The following is a 20,604-nucleotide window of genomic DNA, read 5'->3' as shown; positions in this document are numbered from 1 at the left end:
GGTCCCTCTTTCTATTCAGAGATTACATGAACTCCTCTGCTGGAGAGCTCTGCATTGCTGCCGGTGCTGCGGAGCTCGCCCCGATGTGCAACCAGAACGTCAGATTCAAACCGCCCAGACAGGAAAATGAATTCAAATTTTCGCGGGTCATTTCCTGTGTGGCTGGGCAGAGAATCCAAGCTCGGGCTGCTGTCCAGAGCGTCAACAGAGTGGTGCAGTGTGGGATAGCTCCCGGAGCTACTAAGTTCGATTTGCATCCACACATAGCCTAATTCGAACTAGCCATGTCGAATTTAGCGTTACTCCACCTGCCGGGGTGGAGTACCAAATTCGAACTAAAGAGCCCTCTAGTTCGAATTAAATGGCTTCCTGGTGTGGACGGTTGAGCGGTTAGTTCGAATTAACGCTGCTAAATTCGAATTAAAGTCCTAGTGTAGACCAGGCCTCAGTTTTACATGTGCTGCCTTCTTGCCATTTGCTCCCTCTTGTGGCTCAAATTCAGCAAGCTACCATGCTATGCATTATGGAGTGTTTTAGATCATGTCTCTATGCATATCATGATAAACACACTAAGTGGAAACAACAGGTAGAGGGCAGGTGGGATCATCCACTGCCCCCACTTATTACTGGCCCCTCACTTATCCAGCAGTGACTCCCCCTTGCACCATTGTGCTTCTGTTAAGATCTCCAGATTCATATGAAAGTTCAGTGAACCATAGGTCAATTCATTCATCCCTCTTTCCTCATTAGACAGGCCCCAGAAATCAGTTCTTCAAGAAACCCCCAAAAATGCTCTGAGTTGCCTCTCTTGGCATTCTGTATACTTTGCAGTTCAATTCTGGCTTTGAGGAGGAAAGGGGAAGGAAATCCATTATTTTTTGGGGGTGAGGGTTTGGGGGGGGGAAGAGAATCAGTCATGTAGACTGAGTGCACATATAGCAAGGCACAGAAATATTAGCAGTGGTGACTGACCATATGCCAATAATTGATAATGACAACTCAGAAAAAATGTATAATCCTGCAACAGGGATATAGTCTTGCACCAAAACTCAAGATCTAAAAACAGCTGTACTTCTGAAATCTGAATACAAATCTAGGCTAAAATTCTGCAAATGGCCCTTGTCTTTATAATAAGCCAAACCCAAACTTCTAAACCAAGCACACCGAGATTTGGAGTGTTGAAAATCCAGATCCAAAGTAAATGGACTGGGCCCATTTCTACTGAAATTGCAAATGAAATGACACTTGTATCTATATTGTATGTATATGTATATTAGCATTTCCCCATTTTTTCCTCTAGCATATATAGAATATTTCTGTCTGCTGCAGATACATATTGATGAAAGAGAAAGACCATAAACAGAACATTTCATTTGCTCATTTGTGTTTTGGAAATGTATTTTATTAATTTACTTATTTGTTGCAGAAGAATAAAATGCACTAGAATTACTTCAGAGCAATTATGGTTTAAAGTAGGATTATCTCTAAAAAGTATAATTGTGTAAAAAAGTCACCTTCTTTCTTCAAAGATCTGCTTGCCTCCCAGTCTGTATTCAGTCACATTTGTTAGGTCTAGGATCTAATCCAGTGCCCACTAAAGTCAATGGAAAGACTCACATTGACTTCAGTGACTTCTCATTAACTTCACCTGAGCAGGCCTATGAAGGGATACATTCACCATTGTGGCAACACACTGTGGCCCACCTAGGGATTAACTCATGACCAGTCTGAGGCTCCCTCTTTCAGTTTCTTGCTCCATGATCACTTTAACCCAAATTGCCTTTCACCCAAATTGTTCAGATTTGCAACCAATCCTCCATATTGGTCAGAATCAAGTCTAAAATGACTATCTCCCTGGTTACTTCCTCCATTTTCTCAAACAAAAAGTTGTCCTCAATATATTCCAAGAACTTATTGGAAATGATGTGTTTTGCCATATTACTTTTCCAACAGATGTCTGGGTAATGAACCCCTCCCCCCTTACCAAGTTTTATATTTTGAATATTTCTGTTATTTGTTCACAAAAATGCCTTATCCACCTCCTCTAACCTGAACATAGGAAAAGATTAAAAATATAGCCAAGATTAACATTCAGTCTCTAACTCACTTCTTTGTGATCGGATATGGAGGGATAGTGACTTTACACTCTGTAGATCAGGGTTTCTCAAACTGGGGGTCGGGACCCCTCAGGGGGTCACAAGGTTATTACATGGGGGGTCGTGAGCTGTCAGCCTCCACCCCAAACTCCGCTTTGCCTCCAGCATTTATAATGGTGTTAAATATATGAAAAAGTATTTTTAATGTATTAGTGGGGTTGCACTCAGAGGCTTGCTGTGTGAAAGGGGTCACCAATACAAAAGTTTGAGAACCACTGCTGTAGATTATGGACAGTTGTGAAGTTGCTTAGAACTGAAGGGCAAAGAACAGTTGTGCTCAGAACAAGGAGGAAACTTTATGTACTAGATTATGTAGGTAGAAATACTAGTTATACACATAAGGCTTAATTTTGACACCCATACTTAGGTTGGACTTGATTATCCATTTCCTTTCTTCTTGTATAGTCTTTTATAGGGGTGTAAAATGTGTATAAATTGCAACCACTTTGATCTGATATGATTTTACAACCACTTTGTGCAAGTGTAAATGTTTATGCCAGATGTGAGGCAATGTAATATCAGGCCATCAAGTAGTATGTTATTGTAGAAGTAGTCACCGAGATTCCAATGAAAGTACTCACAGATTAAAATACTGCTCAGCATGAGTAAGGATGGCAGAATAGGACCCCTAGAAATAGTGTAATAATTTTAAATATCTTTTCGATTGGTACTATATTATTTATTATTTGTATTATTGTAGTGCCTAACAGCCCCAGTCTTGGGCAAGGACCTCACTGTGCTAGGTGTTGTACAAACACAGAAAAAGACAGTCCTTGCCCCAAAGAGCTTACAATCTAATTCTTAGCAATATTTTAACTGTGTGAAAGGTTTGACTTCATGGGGGCTTCTTGTTCTAGCCAAGCCTGCAGAGAATCTGCTCTGCTCCATGAACTTCTGTAGACCTGTGTTGGTGCAAATCAATCCATGCATTCCTCCTTTTATTAAAAAAAATCTCAATTAAGTCATACTATGCTTATAAAAATGTATTTGGGCTCTGGCACTGGTTTCATTTCATTTATATTTTAGAAGGTTTAAGTAAATGTGTTAACAAATTATAATGAAATATGCTTTGCCTTGGATTTATAAGCTTCATAAAGTTAGTTTAATGTTTGCCCCAGGGCACTTTGTGTCACATTGATCTGGAATTTACTCAATTGCCACGCTTGCATCAAAGAATCCATGTACATGTACTCCAGCCCAGTCCCGGGACTCTCTTTTCTTATATACTTTGGTAACTTGTAAAGAATAAACCTGCAACAATGAAGGATTGCTAGAAATTATAAATCATCCTATTGGGATGGATAAGCCATAGCCCCTTCTGCCTTGTGCCACATGAGAGCTTTGAGTCAGCAGGGCCTCCCACAGAGAGAACTGTATCCATGAAAATAAACTTCAACTGAAAATATTTTAAAGTATATACTAAAAGAAATAAAAATATATAAAACAGAAACATATCCACAGCGTGAGTTAGTGTTCTGTTATTTCCATTGTGGATGGCAGCCCTACGCAAATTTGTTATAGAGGAAACATAAATCTTAGGCAACACTCAGCCCTAGTATAAGTGCTTGTAATTCTATTGAAGTTAACAACATTAAATCCACTTACATTTGGTCTGACTTTGGCCCTTAGTATTCTGAAGAGCCTTTGTTATGCCTGGAGATGCATGAAAAAGTTCCAGCTTGAGGCTCAGATCCCAGATTGAATTTCCAAGTGTAGTCACCAGGAGATACATGTTTTTACCAACAAATTGAGCATATTTGATAATGAAATCATTAAGAGACAATAAAAATGGAATCCAAGGTTGCCATTATTACAGTGTTACTTTTCAGAACAGATTTGTACTTTAGCAAACTCTAGCATGATGTGTATTTACAGACTGTTAACAAGGTTTAAGCTTCTTCAAACTAGAGCATTCTGTATAGTCAGCAGTAGTTAAATTGACATGGATATCCCTGATGAAATAAACAGCTCCATCAAATACAGGTTTCCCTAAATACATGCCCACATGGTTATCTAGACTACTTTCTTTGAGTGCTTCATTGCAATCAGCTACTCATTAATTATTGTTGTTATTTATCTATATTACTGTAGATTCCCAAGCACACGCATAGAATGAGGCCTGATTGTGTTAGATATAGTACAAGCATACAGAGGAAACAATCCCTGCTCCAATGAGTTTATCATCTAAGTTTAAAAAAGATAGACCAAGTGGGTGTGGCAGACAAACAGAAGAGACAGGCAGGGACAGGGGAAAGGAATGAAATGATCAGAGCTGAATGGCTGCTTTAGACTTTAGCTCTGGGTTAAAGCTGGCACAATCAGCAGATATCACCACTTGCTAGCCCCCCACAAATCCCGTTAAAACCTCTCTCAACTCTTAGATGGGTACTTCACATAAAAAGACCAATCTGAAGATGCATTTGCAGTAGAGGAACTCACAAGGCAGCAAAACTGCAGAGCAGACTGAGCTGGAGAAATCCAAGTTGGTGGCTGCTGGAGCCAGGCCCCTTTGGGGAGGAAGGGAGCAGAACAGAGGAATCCCTGTCACTAAAGAAGATTTTGATGAGCTAATTTCCAAGTTGATATCCATAAAATCCTCCCTAGATGCCAAACTGGATGAAATTAAGGCTGATCTCAGTTAAATGGGAAAGACAGTGACTGGTCTGAAAGCAGGCATGTGGGAGAGAGTGAAAGCAGAGGCTTTGCTGTAGAATAGAATTAAATGCTAGGAAAAAAAAAAGAGAGCAAGACCTGGTGGAGAAGGTGGAAGACGTGGAGAAATAACTTAAGGAACAGGGGTCTCCCTGAAGGAGGAGGATCCAGTGCAATTTCTAAAGCAGGTTCTATGTATTTTCTTATTCCAAGAAGACAGATTGAGATAGAGTTTGCAGAACTCCGCATGCTTAAACTGACAAAAAGACATGAATTTTTTACTTCACTATTTTGTGCACAAAGAGTAAACTTTAAGGTGAGCCAAAGGACTCCCTGTAGTGATGCTATTAGGTCATAAAGTACTGATCTTCCAGGACCACCACTCTAAAAAAAAAAAAAGGGGGAGCTGGCTGAAATGACAGCAGCATTAAGGGAAGCTCATATAAGATACGTATGGGGCTTCCCCTCAAAGCTTCTCTTCACCTACACGCAACAGACATACAAGAGAAAAAAGAGGGGGGATTAGTTAGGACTCTCAAAAGACTACACCTAGTAGACAGCAATTCACATTCCCACGAGGACACAGGCATTAAATCACAAGCCAAAATAAACCTGGCAATTCTAGGTAAACCTATGAGAAAGTAGTCATAACAAAATAGGAACAATAACGCCAAGAAAAATTTTTATAAGATGATGGACATCAAAGAGAAATTTAATGACGAGGAAGCCAAGTAATAAAAAAAGTAGAAACAAAAACAGTCTCCTCTCTGCTTATGAAGAACTCTGTACCACTCAGTGAGGGTATTATTTAAATATCAGACTATAATGGGGAATGGAAATAAGAATTACAAATATGTGCGGTCTGTATGATTTGGGGGGAGGGAAGGGGTGTAACTGCAGGCTAAAATAGGATGCAAATGAGCAGAGGTGAGAGGCAGGCTGAAATATGGCTTAGTGAAACTACTCCCCAGATATTAGTCCTTCTAAAAAAAATAACACTGCCCTGGTTTCACATGGGGTGAGTGTCAAGTTCCTCACACAGGGAGTTCACTAGACTGGAGGAGTAGCTGGATTCATCTGGGACTTTGGTGAATCTCTACACCGTAAAGGGAGAAGGAATTTCCCCCCCCTAATTTCAGTATATTTTGTGGCTTGAGGGCTTTAGAGGGGAAAAATGGTGGAAGGATTGGGAAAACTAAGAATAATGTTCTAATATTTAACTTGATATTTATATTGACTTCAATAGCACTAACCATGTGCCTGAAGTTAAACATGTACTTAAGTGTTAGCAGGATCAGGGCCCAGTTTGTCTGAGTATATAATGGCTGTACAAACAGAGCACTGGAATAATCTACAACAAATTACTCTTTTCTCTTCTTTTTAAAATTGGTTGTTTATCTTTGACAATCAGTGGTTTTAAAGGTGCTTGTTCCATTGCTAAAGTCTGTGTTTAGATATATAAATAATAATAATACTTAGCACTTTTCAGCGTCAAAGTGCATTATCTAATTCATCATTTTAGTCATTTAATACTGAAAACACTTGTTGCCAGTGTTATTGTTGCCAGTTCTGCACTGACAGCTGCAAGTGATAGAGTCCCAGGAGATGACATCCTCTCTTAAATCACAGAACAAAATAACAGCACTTTCCCACACTCTGAAACTCTCCATATTGCCTGTGAATACGCCTCACCTTGGATACATCCGGAGAGGGTTCGTTTCAGTGTCCATTACTTTCACAACAACTCACTGTAACCTGGGTGCTGCCAGTGTTGCTGTAAAGGCACTTGACTCCTGGAGGCTTGCCATAAGAACACAGCTAGCATGCTCACTTTGATCATAGGAAATTAGTGCTTTGTAAACCAATGATCATTTTGCAGTTAGTCATAACGCAATGATAAGGTTAGTTACAATGAAATGCAATCAGATTTCAGTAATCACATTTCACTCTCCAAATATATAACTGAAAGGAAGGAAGTCCATGCAGAAGAAATAAGTGGGTCCCAGGGAGTTAATAGCTTTGAAATAATGCAAGAATGCTATTGCTTCTGCTTATATTTTGTTGTTTTACAAATATGGGGAGAGGTTTAGAAGGATTTTGACACCTTTCGGCTGGTTGAATTCATGAATTTTCAGGGGCAAGCCAGAAAATGTTAGTGCAGATCTGGGCCAGTGATGTGGCTTGGCTCTCCAGGGTGAGGGACAGACTGTGATTTCATCTACAGGGAAACAAATCCAGAGCCACTCAGCAAATTTTGTGTAGTCATGTGTCCGACAGGAATATATTAACTTGAAATAGGCGCCTTTTAGTTCGTTCTAGCAGGATCTACACAGAGCAGTTACAGCACAGCACTTCAGTTGGGTCACTTCCTACCACTGCTTTCCTCTCTAGGCTTCTGGCCCCAGATAAGGTAAAAAGAAAAAGAAACCAAACTGTCAGCCCCAGCTGGGCTGAAATATAGCCCTGTTCCCTCAGGGGGACTTCTCTGGCACATTTGTCAGGAGCCTTCCAGGTAGGACTGTCTTCCTCCACAGCCTCCCCCTTCTGAGCTGGGTTGCTCCCTTTTCAACCCTGCCTCCAGCTGGAGCATGCAGGGCTGGAGGGGCAGGGCTACCTGGGCCCAGTGCTGTCCTTTAACCCTTTCCAGGCCAGGGTGGGGTTCGTACACTCCATCACAGTCTGATTGTTTCCTTGTTCTCCCCCATTTGTTGAATTAATTAATTCTCTTCTCTTATACTTAGATTGTAAACTCTTTGGGGAAGGGGCCGTCTTTTTTTTAATGTGTTTGCACAGTGTCCAGTACAGTGGGGTCCTGTTCTATGATTGGGGTCCCTGGGCCCTACCACAATAGTAGTAGTAGTAATAAAACAAAATAAAATAAATAATGAATAATGGGCCTCATTCAGCAATGTTGTAATTCCCCTTTTATAGTGGTGTAACTCCATTGATTTCAGCCTATCACTGATTTCAGTGGAGTCACAGCCAATATATATATGAGGAGTAACACAGTGGTACATCAGGCCTAATATCTGTAGTGGTATGTTATATCTCCCCTTGTCAAACAGAACATTTATTCCACACTACAGACAGATTATCTGGGGTGTTTGTACAGTGCCCCAACGCAACAGAGCCCACAATAGCTGAGATCTTTAGGCACTATTGCAATATAAATGTTAAATACACTAATAATAGTATCTTCTTAAAATGTTTCCTTTCTTCCTGCCAAGATTTCACACCTTCACCATTACTTATTTTAATGATCATCGGTAACCACAAAAATAAAAATATCACCATTTATTGATAAAGAAACAGGTGTTTGATCCAGCTAAGCCAGACTCTGGCTTCCATTGTAACTGGGATCTCCACTGAGTAGAAAATGCATGTGTTCTTATTGCAGAAGGAAGATCTGGAAATCTTAAATGCTGAATATGGAAAGAACATGATTAAGCTTCTTCGCATTAGAAGAGATGGCAAGAAACACTGCATTAAAGAAGTGGAGGCTTGTGTACATCTTAGACTGGATTCTGTCAATGAGTACTTGCAGGGAGACAATTCTGCTGTTATCCCTACTGACACCATGAAGAACGCTGTCATTGCTTTGGCAAAATGCAACGGGGTATTCTTTTAAACTCTTCTACTTAGTATTGTACAGATTGATATTTGTGATGTTGTCCTGGAATTTATCATTGTACTTACTTTTCTGTTGTCATCATACATCAAATGATCCTCCCTCCTCTTTAATTGTCCTGTCCCCTTCCAAAGCTCATCCAGTTCCACAAGCTCTTCTCTAGGCAAAAGGTGAAGAGAGTTTGGGTGAGATCAAAATGCCTACTCTTTCATCTGTTTTTCTTCCTCTGTCTGCTTTCCAGTTTGGCACTGAGGTTCCCGTCAAGATTTTGAACTGGGTTTTTTCTGTTTCCAGTACTAATTCTTTATACAGAACATAGACTTTCTCATCTGGTAATTTGGTGCACAAATGTGAATAATCTATATTTTATATATTGAAGACATTTTTAGGCTTGGCTGACCTCTCTTATCATGAATGTTTTTTGCATTTGATCAGGCCAGATCCCCAGTGTCTGATACCCCTGAAATTTGGAAAAGTATGAATCCAATTCTGGATATGAATATTGGAATTTGGACCCCTCGTTAGTTTTCGGACAGACTTTTGTCTGATAAAGCCAGTACTGTTTTCACACCTGTCTTCGGGTTACGGGTACCTTTGTAATAGGACAGCTGGTGCGCTCTTTAATAAAATAATAAATAATAATAATAAAAAAGAATAATAATACTTAGCTCTAATATAGTGATAGTAGATAGTAGATCGCAAAGTGCTTTACAAAGAAGGTAAGTATCACTACACTCAGTTTAGTTTAATCAGCTAGTCTTTTAATGTCCTCATTCTATATAGCCTAATTATGTCACACTATGTACCAAATTCTCAGTCTAATTAATGAAACCCCATCTTTAGCTTTTATCCTTGTTCAGTTCTTATTACTGAATCAGAGTACCCACCCAGAGTGTTTTGACATTGTATCTTCTAAGGGTCAGGATCTAGTAGTGACTTTTTTCAATTCAGTGATTCTAGCTTGCTCTGTCCTTTCCTTGGTGTGAGTCCTACTTTATGTAAGGCATAAGGGATCTCTGACAAAATATGACTTTTTAGCTCCTATTGCATTGTGCTCAGGTGTTTGACATTGTCTTTATACACCCAGAATTGAATGGAATCCATATCGGCCACAAAATCCATTTTTATCCACAACATTTACAGTGATCTGGACCTGTATTTCAATATACATTATGTAACTGGTGCCCTCTAAGATGTTATTTGTTTTCTTAGATTGAAACTATAGAACAATTTGCCCTGGATATCTGCAACTACTTCATTTCATCATATTGCCATGTGGTGTACGTCAAGGCCTATATTCAAGAGGCACCATGGCGGCGTCTAGAACAGGTATATAAAAATGCTAGTATAATGCAGCACATATATTCTGGATAATTGTTTCTCTCAGTTCATTTTTTAAAAGTTATACTACAGTGCACTGCAGTTTTACTTACATCTGTGTTTTTAATCTGTAGAATGGAGTTCCCCATGCCCATTCCTTTATCTTTGTTCCTGAAGGAATTCGCTTTTGTGAAGTTGAACGGTGTCAGGATGGTGAGTAAATAATTTATAATTTTCCAGCAGCACTATTACTTCTTCCTTAATGTCTCTGTTGATTCAAAACAGACAGGTTTAGGGATAGTAGCAGGAGTTAAAGGGCTTAGGTCACAGTCAAAGGTTCCTTGTAGCGCTAAAACAAAGAAAGCGGCACATAAGTTTTTACTATGGATCTGATTCTGTGTCCTTGTTCACAGAATCATGGGTGAGCAAGTAATGTGGGATCCATACTTCTATTTATAGAGTTCTCCTAAACACATAATAATTACAATTGTCCACAAAGCATTAATACTTATACAGACTTAACTGTCTTCTGAAAATAAGCTGCTTCAACTAATACACTGTAGTATAGCCTACAATTTGACTATTAGTATTACTCTAACAGTCAATATTCATCCAAAGACAGAAAATTTAAGTCCAACTGCCTCGTTTGCATTAATACTGCAAAGCCCCGTGGATATGCCCTGGCTTTATTTTTAAAAAGATGCAATTTCAGCATTACAAATCAGGCCCAACTGTCAGAAGGAACTCAGCCTAACCTCTAAAATTGCAACCATACCTCTGTGCAAGCAATTTTTCATGTGTAAACATTCAAATGTGTGCATACAAATGCTCCATTTCTTGCATAACCAAAATGTCCATTGACTTCAGTCAGAGTTTTGGAATGCTCAAGAAATGCAGGATTTAAGGCTGCATTTGCATGTGTCAATTAGGATATTATGTGTCTGACTACTAATCTGAATGTATAAATTCCAGTTCATTGCTGTGTCTGCCAACAAGAGTGCCAGTTAGAGCCAAATGTGTTGGTATTTTACTTGACATGGGGATGTAATGCTGGGAATTGGACTGAAATCACTATAGTGTGAAGCACAATGGGACTACAGTTTCTAGGCACTACTCTGATACAAATACTAACAACAGACTCCTTAACTACAGAACCAGGAGCGGCGCCAGGGTTTCTGGCGCCCTGGGCAGAATTCGGGGGGCGGCATTTTGTGCGCTCCCCACGGGGCGCGCGGGAGCTTCCAGTTCCACTCCCATCGTGCCGCCGAAGAAAGACCCTCCGCCGAAATGTCGTAGGTGACAGCGGCAGTCATTGAGCTGCTCAATTGCCTGCTGCTGTTTTCCACGGCACGTCGGCAGAAGGTCCTTCTTCAGCGGCGCGACGGGAGCAGAACCAGAAGCTCCTGTGCTCCCCGTGGGGAGTGCACAAAATGCCGCCCCCCGAATCCTGGCGCCCTAGGCGACCGCCAGCCCTGTACAGAACAACCACCACCAGATAGTAGCAACCCTTAATTGCTGATGACTGAGGCAGGATTCAAACTTGTAACCAAGAGATAAAAGGCTCTGTAGCCCATTACCAATCCTATGAAACATCCAATCTCCTTCCTGTTTCACAGTTTTGTTAGACCTGGAAAGAAATTGGCCATGCGGCTACCAGGGGCTTTTCTTGTGGCCACAGCCACCTGGGCAGTGATTGTGTAACCCACACATCTCCTGGGTGTGGTGTTCTGTCCGATGTAGTGGCACCAAAACTACTGAGAGAAAAAGAGAGAGAGAGATTAACGAGTTTGCTCTACAGCCTTAGCTAACAGCCATATGGCTTTTAGCTCATGCAGTAGAAGCTCATGCACTAAGCTCCAGAGGCCCCAGGTTTGATCCCACCTGCTGACAACCGGGGTCTGCTGGTATTAGAAGTGGGGGCTCATTCAGGATTTCAACTGGGAAGTCTCTGAAGCTCGGGACACACTTCCTCAGCTAGAGGAAGTATGTAACCCTCCTGAGTGTGGTGTTCTGTCCCATCTAGTTGGCACCAAGCCCACTGGAGAGAATAATAGCATAAAATAGGGTATTGATAAACATCGCATAGGAGCTCAGACATTATTGTAATGAATTTAAGATGATAGATAATGTGAAAATCACCGAGATAGAATAAAAATAGACCTCATGATTAGAATAGGTGAGATATTATTTTTATACAAAAATGTCAAATTTTAGAAAACAAACAACCCCCAAAACAATAACAACCCCCCAAAAAAACCCGACACAAAAACATATGTTTGTTTTTCTGCAAAAATGGTGCAACAAAATCTCAGTATTTTGTTTGGTTGAAAACTCAATTATCTGTCAAAACCAGTTTTGATAGAAAACTTCCAACCATCCCCTACTCACAATGCGATTTTTACACAATCATTTTTCAGAGTGTAAGCACCCTTCAGAGCCTATACCCCATTGCCATTGCCCTGAGCCATCCAGTCCCTACCAGCAGAAAGAAATTTATCCTTATCTGGTTTAGAAGAACAGACTCCCTTTTGGACCTGTAGCGTCTCAGTTTTGGAGACATCTTGGTGTAGTTTCAAGGTTGGTGTCGCATGCTTTACATATGTCATATTGCTATGTATGTGGGGCATGTGCTTCTCCAGGGCTTAAAAAATGAAATACCTCTCAACTGTCACTAGTGATAATTCTTAAGTATCTTAGGGTATGTCTACACTACCCTCTGGATCGGCGGGCAGCGATTGGTCTAGCAGGGATCGATTTATCGTGTCTAGTCTAGACGCGATAAATCAACCCCCAAGTGCTTTCCTGTTGACTCCTGTACAGACGCTCCCTTGGTCACGCAAACCTGACTTATGCAAATCCGCACTTACAGAAAAAGTTTCGTAAGTTCCCTAAGCTTTTTTTTTCTGCATATAATTGTCGGGTATACATCCTCGACTTATGCAAAATTCAACTTACACAAGGCGTTCCAGAATGGAATGCTTGCATAAGTCAGGGAGCATCTGTACTCCAGCGCCACGAGAGGTGCAGGCAGAGTCGATGGGTGAGCGGCAGCAGTTGACACACCACGGTGAAGACACCATGGTAAGTCAATCTAAGTATGTTGACTTCAGCTACATTATTCATGTAGCTGATGTTGCGTAATTTAGATTGACCCCTCAACCCCCCAGTGTAGACCAGGGCTAAACGGAAAGCCTTATGAGAGATCAACCATTCAAACCTGAAAGAGGTTTAATTGTTACCTGAGATCAAACAAAGAACCAGCTTCTCTTGCTCAGAAAAATCTTAGTCCTATAGTGAAACAAAACATAATCAAAAGGATTAGACATCTGAAACATCCCAGGGTGGTCACAGACTCATAGACTTTAAGGCCAGAAGGGATGATCATGATAATCTAGTCTGACCTCCTGCAGATTGCAGGCCCATAGAACCTCACCACCCACTCCTGTAGCAGACCCATAAACTCTGTCTGAGTCACTGAAGTCCTGAAATGATCAGTTAGATCCTGAGCATGCGGAGGCCTGGGAAAGAATTCTCTGTAGTAACTCAGAGCCCTCCCCTCCCATATCTGGTCATTGGAGATATTTGCTAATAGCAGTTGCAGATGGGCCATATGCCGTTGCAAACAATGCTATCATACCTTCCACTCCCTATACTTGTTGTAGTGCAGTCTTAAAATAAGTTAGGTTTTTTTTGCCCTCACTACCCCACTTGGAAAGCACTGAAGGTTAAAAACCTTCATCAAATTTCAAACCTAAACTTGTTCTTGTCCAATTTATATCCATTGCACCAACATTGGCCCTTAACTTAAATAACTCATCTCCCTCCCTGGTGTTTATCCCTCTGATGTATTTATAAAGAGCGGTCATATCTCCCTTCATCCTTTGTTTTGTTAGGCTAAACAAGCCAAACTCCTTAAGTTTCCTCTCATTCAAAAAATCTTCTAAAATTAAAAAGTCAAGAAATCTGAGTGGTATTGAGATAGATATGATCTTCTTATTGACTTTAATGGGGCTTGGATCAGGAGAGTGCCTCTCCTTAGAGTTAGGGCTTAGCACCTTTCAGGATCAAATGCTAACTTCTAATGTTTAGAAGTTGGATCTCAGCTACCTAAGTGTGTGTAGAAAATAATTTTTAACAATACCTAAGTATCACACAAATGCATACAATTGCAGCTTGGGGTGAATGCTGTATGGCTATGGAACTGACCTCTCCCCCTGCCAAAGAGTTTCCATCTTCCCGCATGAACAGGAGCTCATCTTTTCTTTCTGATATTTTTGGATCACAGGTTGTCCACTTATTTCTTCTGGAATTAAAGATCTGAAACTTAAGAAAACAACACAGGCTGGTTTTGAAGGCTTCCACAGGGACAAATACACCACACTGCCTGAGACGACCGATAGGGTTTTAAGTGCAGAACTATTCTGCAAGTGGTGCTATGGCGAGTGCCAAGATATTGACTTTGATTGTGTATGGTACGTACTGAATTGAATTATGTTTGCTGGCAAATGTATTATCCTAGACTCCCTCTAAAGAAACAAACCAAAAACCTTCCACATGCAGTAGGCACTGCACAGACCGTGCCCAAAACGCAACCGCAGTTTGCTTTTTGTTACAATTAAAACTGCCTTATTTAAATTTTCTGGGCCTGATTTTCACAGCTCCATTGACTTCAGCTGAAGTTGTGAGTGTTCAAGTGTTTCTGAAAATAAGGCTCTGAGTGGTAGATTGTCAGTTGGTGTAAACTGGCATAGCTCCAATGTGGAGTTGTGTCAATTTACACCAGCTGATGATCTGGGTAGTTTGTATTTGAATACAGAACACCTCCGCAAAATATGAAGTTGCATCAAATTTGTTAAATACCTTAAATAAAATGCTTATTTGCAGAATTGTAAGATTGGGGGTAGAAAGGCTGGGGAGAAACTGGGGGAAGTGGCAGGGGAGTGGGCTTAGTATAAACCTTGTGTTATATCTGGTATTAGGAAGATGCAGAAAACTACAATAATAACCAAACAAAATATTAGAGAGAAAAAAAAGACAAGCATAACGGCAATTAATAAAATGCTTCATCGGTAATTTTAGATCTTTACTTTTATACAATATTTTTAAGGGATATTGTTCACGAGAGTGTCCTTGAGGCATTTTCTGGGCCACCTGACTGTGGGGAATACTCACCCTCTTACCAGAAGACTGTCAGTGATATTCAGATGCTTATCCTGGCGAGAGTTTCTCAGGTATCTTTTTCACCATTTAATATTTAGCTCATATAAATAAATAAATAAATACAGTAGTGTGGTCCACTGAGAAGCTCAGGCTGAGCCTATGTGAGTTATACGTTAATTGGTCTAGATAAACTAAGTAAAACATGAAACTGCCTGAAAATGCAGCTAGCCATTTTTGAAAACTGAGAATGCACACAAAATACCAACCGGCTGAGGTGCAGAGCACTTCCTGTCAAGGAAATGGAAGTGAAGGGCACTCAGCACTTAACAGGAGTAGGCTCAGAAAGAAAAGGAAAAAATGCTACAGAATAATGTTCAAGTGTTTCTAAAATGGGTCTATTTTATCCTCTGCGCTCCCCTTCCTTTTGTGATCCGTCAATTGTTTTTCTTTACAACAAATGAAAAATTGGTTAGATTGTCATGTTTGAAAGTAGTGTGACAAATTGTGGACACCATTTTTATGGTTTCAGATAGAGGAGACTGAAGTCATCTTGAACAACATTCACTATTTTGTCACAGACTTGAAGAAACTGGGATTGGCCAATGAAAAGGAGGTGAGGAGATGTTTAAAATATTAAATGCACAGTATCATCTAAAAAACTGAATCCACTGCAACAGGCACAGTACCCAGATAATGTCTGTATTATAGAATTAAGGGATCAATCATCACAATATGAGGCTAAGGGTGGGGACAGGGAAGTCTCTCTGTCCCTGTCCCATAAAGTTCAGTCTCTTCTCACTTATACTGCTGTAAATTGAAAGAAAAGCCATTGAGGTCAACAAGCCAATTCCTGACCCCAGTGTGGCTCATTTGTACTGCTCTGGTCTTGCAAAGGGGCCATAAAAACTAGTTTAACTGGCTTCCTATGCATTCCCTCTGGTGATGTAGGGCCAGTGTATTGACTGGTGAAGGAACGGGGGTGTGGCCAGAGTACTGCAGTACTAACTGATAGGTCTCAAAATGCAGTTATAAACAAGGAATCTTGACTGAGTCGCTCTGTTTCTGGTGGAGTCCCACAGGGATCGGTTCTTGGCCTTACACTATTTAACATTTTTATCAATGACTTGGAAGAAAACATAAAATCACCACTGATAGTTTCCAGATGATTCAAAAATTGGGGGAATTGCAAATAATGAAGAGGACAGAACACTAATTCAGAGCAATCTGGATCGCTTGGTAAACTGGGCGCAAGCAAACAATATGCATTTTAATATGACTAAACATAAATGTATACATCTAGGAACAAATAATGTAGGACATATTTACAGGATGGGGGATTCCTGGGAAACAATGTCTCTGAAAAAGATTTGGTGGTTGTGGTGGATAATCAGCTGAACATGAGCTCTCAGTGCGACACTGTGGCCAAAAAAGCTAATGCAATCCTGGGATGCCTAAACAGGGGAATCTTGAGTAGTAGAGAGGTTATATTTAATAGGCAGCAGGTTTAAAACAAACAAAAGGAAACATTTCTTCACAATGCATAGTCAACCTGTGGAACTCTTTGCCAGAGGATATTGTGAAGGCCAAGTCTAACACAGGGTTCAAAAAAGAATTAGATAAATTCATGGAAGATAGGTCAATCAATGTCTATTAGCTAGGATGGGCAGGGGTGGTGTCTCTAACCTCTGTTTGCCAGAAGCTGGGAATGGGCGACAGGGGATGGATCACTTGATGATTACCTGTTCTGTTCATTCCCTCTGAAGCACCTGGCATTGGCCACCATTGGAAGACAGGATATTGGTCTAGATGGACCTTTGGTCTGAGCCAGTATGGTCGTTCTTATGTTCTTACATTACCTCTGTGTTTGGCAGTGGTGTGACCACTGCTGGAATGCTGTGTCCAGTTCCAGTGCCCACAATTAAAGAAGGATAATGATAAATTGGGGAGGGTTCCTAAAAGAGCCTTGAGAATTATTAAAGAATTAGAAAACATGCCTTAAAGAAAGAGGCCATGTCTACATGTACAGCACTGCAGCGGTGCAACTGTGCTGCTGCAGCATGTCTGGTGAAGATGCTCTATGCCAAAGGGAGAGAGCTCTCCCATCAGCATAATAAAACCTCCATGAACATCAGAAACGATGTCAGGGGGATGAGTGCTTATGTCGGCATGGTTTATTCACACCCCTGAGTGTCATAAATTATGCCAACATAAGCTGTAGTGTAGACATACCCATGAACTCAAAGGGCTCAATCTATTTAGCTTAACAAAGACAAAGTTAAGTGGTGACTTGATTACAGTCTACAAGTATTTACATAGGAAACAAATATTTAATAGCGGGCTCTTCAGTCTAGCAGAGAAAGGTATAACACAACCCAGTGGCTAGAAGTTGAACTAGACAAATTCAGAGTGGAAATAAGGTGTAAATTTATAACAGTGAGGGTAATTAACCATAGGAACAATTTACCAAGGGTCATGGTGGATTATCCATTGCTGACAATTGTTGAATCAAGAGTGGATGTTTTTGAAAAGATCTGCTCTAGGAATTATTTTGGGGAAGTGCTACGGCCTGTGTTGTGCAGGAGGTCAGACTAGATTATCACAATGGTCCCTTCTTGTCTTGGTATCTATGAATTTTTTCCAGAACTCCCCAGCTGCCAGAACACCCCTCTGATATTTTGTTGCAGCTGGGAACAAGTTAGAACTGGGCACAACTCACAAATTTTGTGGGGGGCAAGGATGGAAGGTGGTGTAAAACATGTATACACCTTTCCCTCAGTGGCTCTTGTGCTGCCCAGGTCCAGCTGAGGAGCCGACCTGATGAAGTTACACTGATGCAAACCGGGTATAAGTGAGAAGATAATCAGGCTATTTGATTTTATGATTGCCACTTTTGATAGAGGAATGGTTTAGTCTTCCCTTGTTCTCTGTTTTCTTCAGGTCTGAGTCCCCTTCCCTCACTACTCTTATCCTGGCATCCTTTAAATAGCCAGTATAGGTCTGCTCCTGCTCCCATTTAAGTCCATAGCAAATCTCCCATTGACTTCAATAACGTCAGGGATAGTCCCTGTGGGCTTGATCTTATGATGGGGTTGAGTGCCCTCAGATTCTAATGAATATTGATTTCAGTTCTATGATACCTCTGAAGCTAATGGATACTCCAGCTGGAGAAGAGTTATTTATGTATATGTCATTTATGTTCAGGTTCTGGTCCCAGTGGAGACTCCCTATGGTTCTTGTACATGCGTACTCCGTAGAAGGAAGTGCTTAGAAGATCAAGCCTAAAATACAAGAGATGAGAAGCAATGTCAGTGAATTGGATGGATGTTTCAACAGGGGACAAACTATAAACATTTGGGCTCCATTCACACATATAAGATGCATTTATCATGTGGCTTTCTTTTCAGAATGTATCCATTCCATTCATTGATCTTTCTGTATATTGCCTGATTTTGGCCTCCACAAATTACAGAGATTGGGATTTTGATAGGAGCCTAAGGAATTCAGATTTCCAAATCCCATTGAATCGCCATAGGATTTGTGTACATAATTCTCTTGGGCTCCTTTGAAAATCCAGCAAGAAATATTAAGATCAGTTAATTAGAAAATAACTATTTTCAGGCATATGATGAAAGTTTCAGTTAATCAGTTAATGTCTCTAATGTGCTCTACTCATTTAAAATCCTAAATAGGTTCTATAAATTATTATTTATTAATGTTTGTGCATTAATGCATTGTAGTAACAAAATTAATTTATAATCATGAGAGCAAATCTTTAGGTGGTGTAAACTGGCATAACTTCAGTGGATTACACTAATTTACACAGCTGAGGGTCTGGTTCAATATTGTAAATTTAATAAGGCAGAATTATTACTTGTATTTCCAATGTAAATTAAAATGGACCCAGCTTTCTTCAAGAAGCAAATGAGGAAATAAAACAAAATTCTACCTACCTATATATTATATCTTCTTTACAATATTAATAGTACAGATGTGGACTAATTTCTATGTAAGTATTCCAATTACACAGCTGCCACATTATTGCTAATCAAATAAACAGCTGTGGAGATTATGTAGCTGTATAATTGCTTTTGTGTTAATCATTGAAATGTTTAAAGGTATTGGGCTATCTCTGTGGGGTTCTTGAAATCTTCTTCTTTAATTTCATTTGTTGTTACTTTTGAGCAGGCAGGATCAGGAGTCAACCCAAGAAATGAGCTATTGCTTTTTTGTGGAAAAAATAGGCATATTGTTCAAAATGTTTAGTTACTCCAGGACATAGTTTTGAGCAAAGATATTAAATAGCAAAATCAGCTAATCTTATTTCTACATGTTCACAACCTGCAACTAACACATGCACAACATAAATCTTGCTCAACTCCAGTCATCTTGTAAGTGCTACTTTTAGTTTCCAAGGACAGGATTTTAGAAGCAATTTAATGACAGGAGCTTAAATTCTGTGGGACTTCTGCCTAAATCTCTTAGGCATGCTTGAAAATCTCACCCCAAAAGATGTTGTGCATTATACTTCTCACTCAATGCATTTAGACTTATTTTTCCCTACTGGATCTGATCATGTGCTTTGGGTAGCATTAAAAATTGGGGAACACATCCTGAATTGGGTGCTTGGGAAACTGAGGTTGCTTGCAGCATAGGAGCATCTCTCTCTCTTTCTTGCACAAAAGAATTCACCTGCTTGCCTTAAATGCCACATGAAATTGGAGGACAGCGATTGCTCATCATCATATGTCACCTCCTTAAAGACAATAGGACTAATTACACCAAGGGATGAATTTGTTCCAGATGTGCTGTTATTTGCCTGAACTGCTCACTAGTTGACCTGACTGGTTTGGTCGGTAGTACTTTTAACTCTGTGTTGGGACATTCCTTTCTCCTTTCTGTGAAGTTTATTGTATTACACTTGAGAGTTTCAGATCTTTACTATTCTTCTGCATCATAATTTAATGACTGCATGGGCTTTTAGTGTATCTATGTAACTTTTAATGGGAAAATAAAATGCAAAGTTAAAAAAAAGATGATTATTGGCCATTTATTCAATGAGAGATGAGGCCATATGGATCTCATTCAAATGAATACATACTAGATAATATTACTAACATTAATTTTAGACCATTTCCAGAAAAAATGATCCACCTCTCCTATTTGAGAAAGAAAGCTGAGGGATCCTCCTGAACATCTCATTAGCACCTCTTCCTAGGTTAAACAGGTAATTTATTTTCTGTGGACAGCCTGCTCATTGCTGTTAGACTAACTTGATGGAAGAAATAATGCAGGAAGAAAACAACAAAATCCCTATTCAGACTTCCCATTGATTCTGAACACACATAATTACTCATGCCATGCAGTGTCCCTAGAACTCTGTAGCTGTGCAGATTAGCTCAGATTTGTAAAGGTATTTAAGCAGTGCTCTGCTCATAGCTGCAAGGCCTAAGAGCCAGATTTTTAAAGGTATTTGGGTGCCTAACTCTCACTGATTTGAATGGCAGTTAAGCACTTACATACTAGGGCTGTTGATTAATCGCAGTTAACTCACTTGATTAACTTAAAAAAATTGCGATTAAAAAAATTAATAATTAATTCCACTGTTAAATAATATATATTTATTAAATTTGAAATAAATTGAAATTTATTAAATATTTTTGGATGTTTTTATACATTTTCAAATATATT

At 39.9% G+C, this 20,604-nt stretch overlaps 1 protein-coding gene across 1 annotated transcript; it reads left to right on the top strand.

Moving 5' to 3' along the window:
* Positions 1–7,235: 7,235 nt before the first annotated feature.
* LOC123376412 (uricase-like) lies at positions 7,236–18,815 on the top strand. The gene is made up of 8 exons (XM_045028367.1): positions 7,236–7,320; positions 8,206–8,424; positions 9,649–9,765; positions 9,891–9,969; positions 14,042–14,228; positions 14,864–14,987; positions 15,446–15,529; positions 18,118–18,815. Exons 2-8 carry the CDS (start codon positions 8,248–8,250, stop codon positions 18,196–18,198), a joined length of 849 nt encoding a protein of 282 aa, XP_044884302.1. The 5' UTR covers positions 7,236–7,320; positions 8,206–8,247; the 3' UTR covers positions 18,199–18,815.
* The last annotated feature ends 1,789 nt before the right edge of the window (positions 18,816–20,604 follow it).

The sequence above is a fragment of the Mauremys mutica genome, chromosome 8 (assembly GCF_020497125.1).
Source record: "Mauremys mutica isolate MM-2020 ecotype Southern chromosome 8, ASM2049712v1, whole genome shotgun sequence".
In the NCBI taxonomy this organism is placed as follows: domain Eukaryota; kingdom Metazoa; phylum Chordata; order Testudines; family Geoemydidae; genus Mauremys; species Mauremys mutica.
Note: the sequence above shows the minus strand (reverse complement) of the source record. Positions and strands in the feature narration are given on the sequence as shown.

Bases quoted from the DNA above. Each gene is read 5' to 3' on its own strand.
- LOC123376412 (XM_045028367.1), top strand. From the start codon at position 8,248: ATGATTAAGCTTCTTCGCATTAGAAGAGATGGCAAGAAACACTGCATT. The intron at 8,425-9,648 runs GTATTCTTTTAA...TTGTTTTCTTAG, and splicing joins CTTTGGCAAAATGCAACGGG to ATTGAAACTATAGAACAATT. The intron at 14,988-15,445 runs GTATCTTTTTCA...TTATGGTTTCAG, and splicing joins TCCTGGCGAGAGTTTCTCAG to ATAGAGGAGACTGAAGTCAT.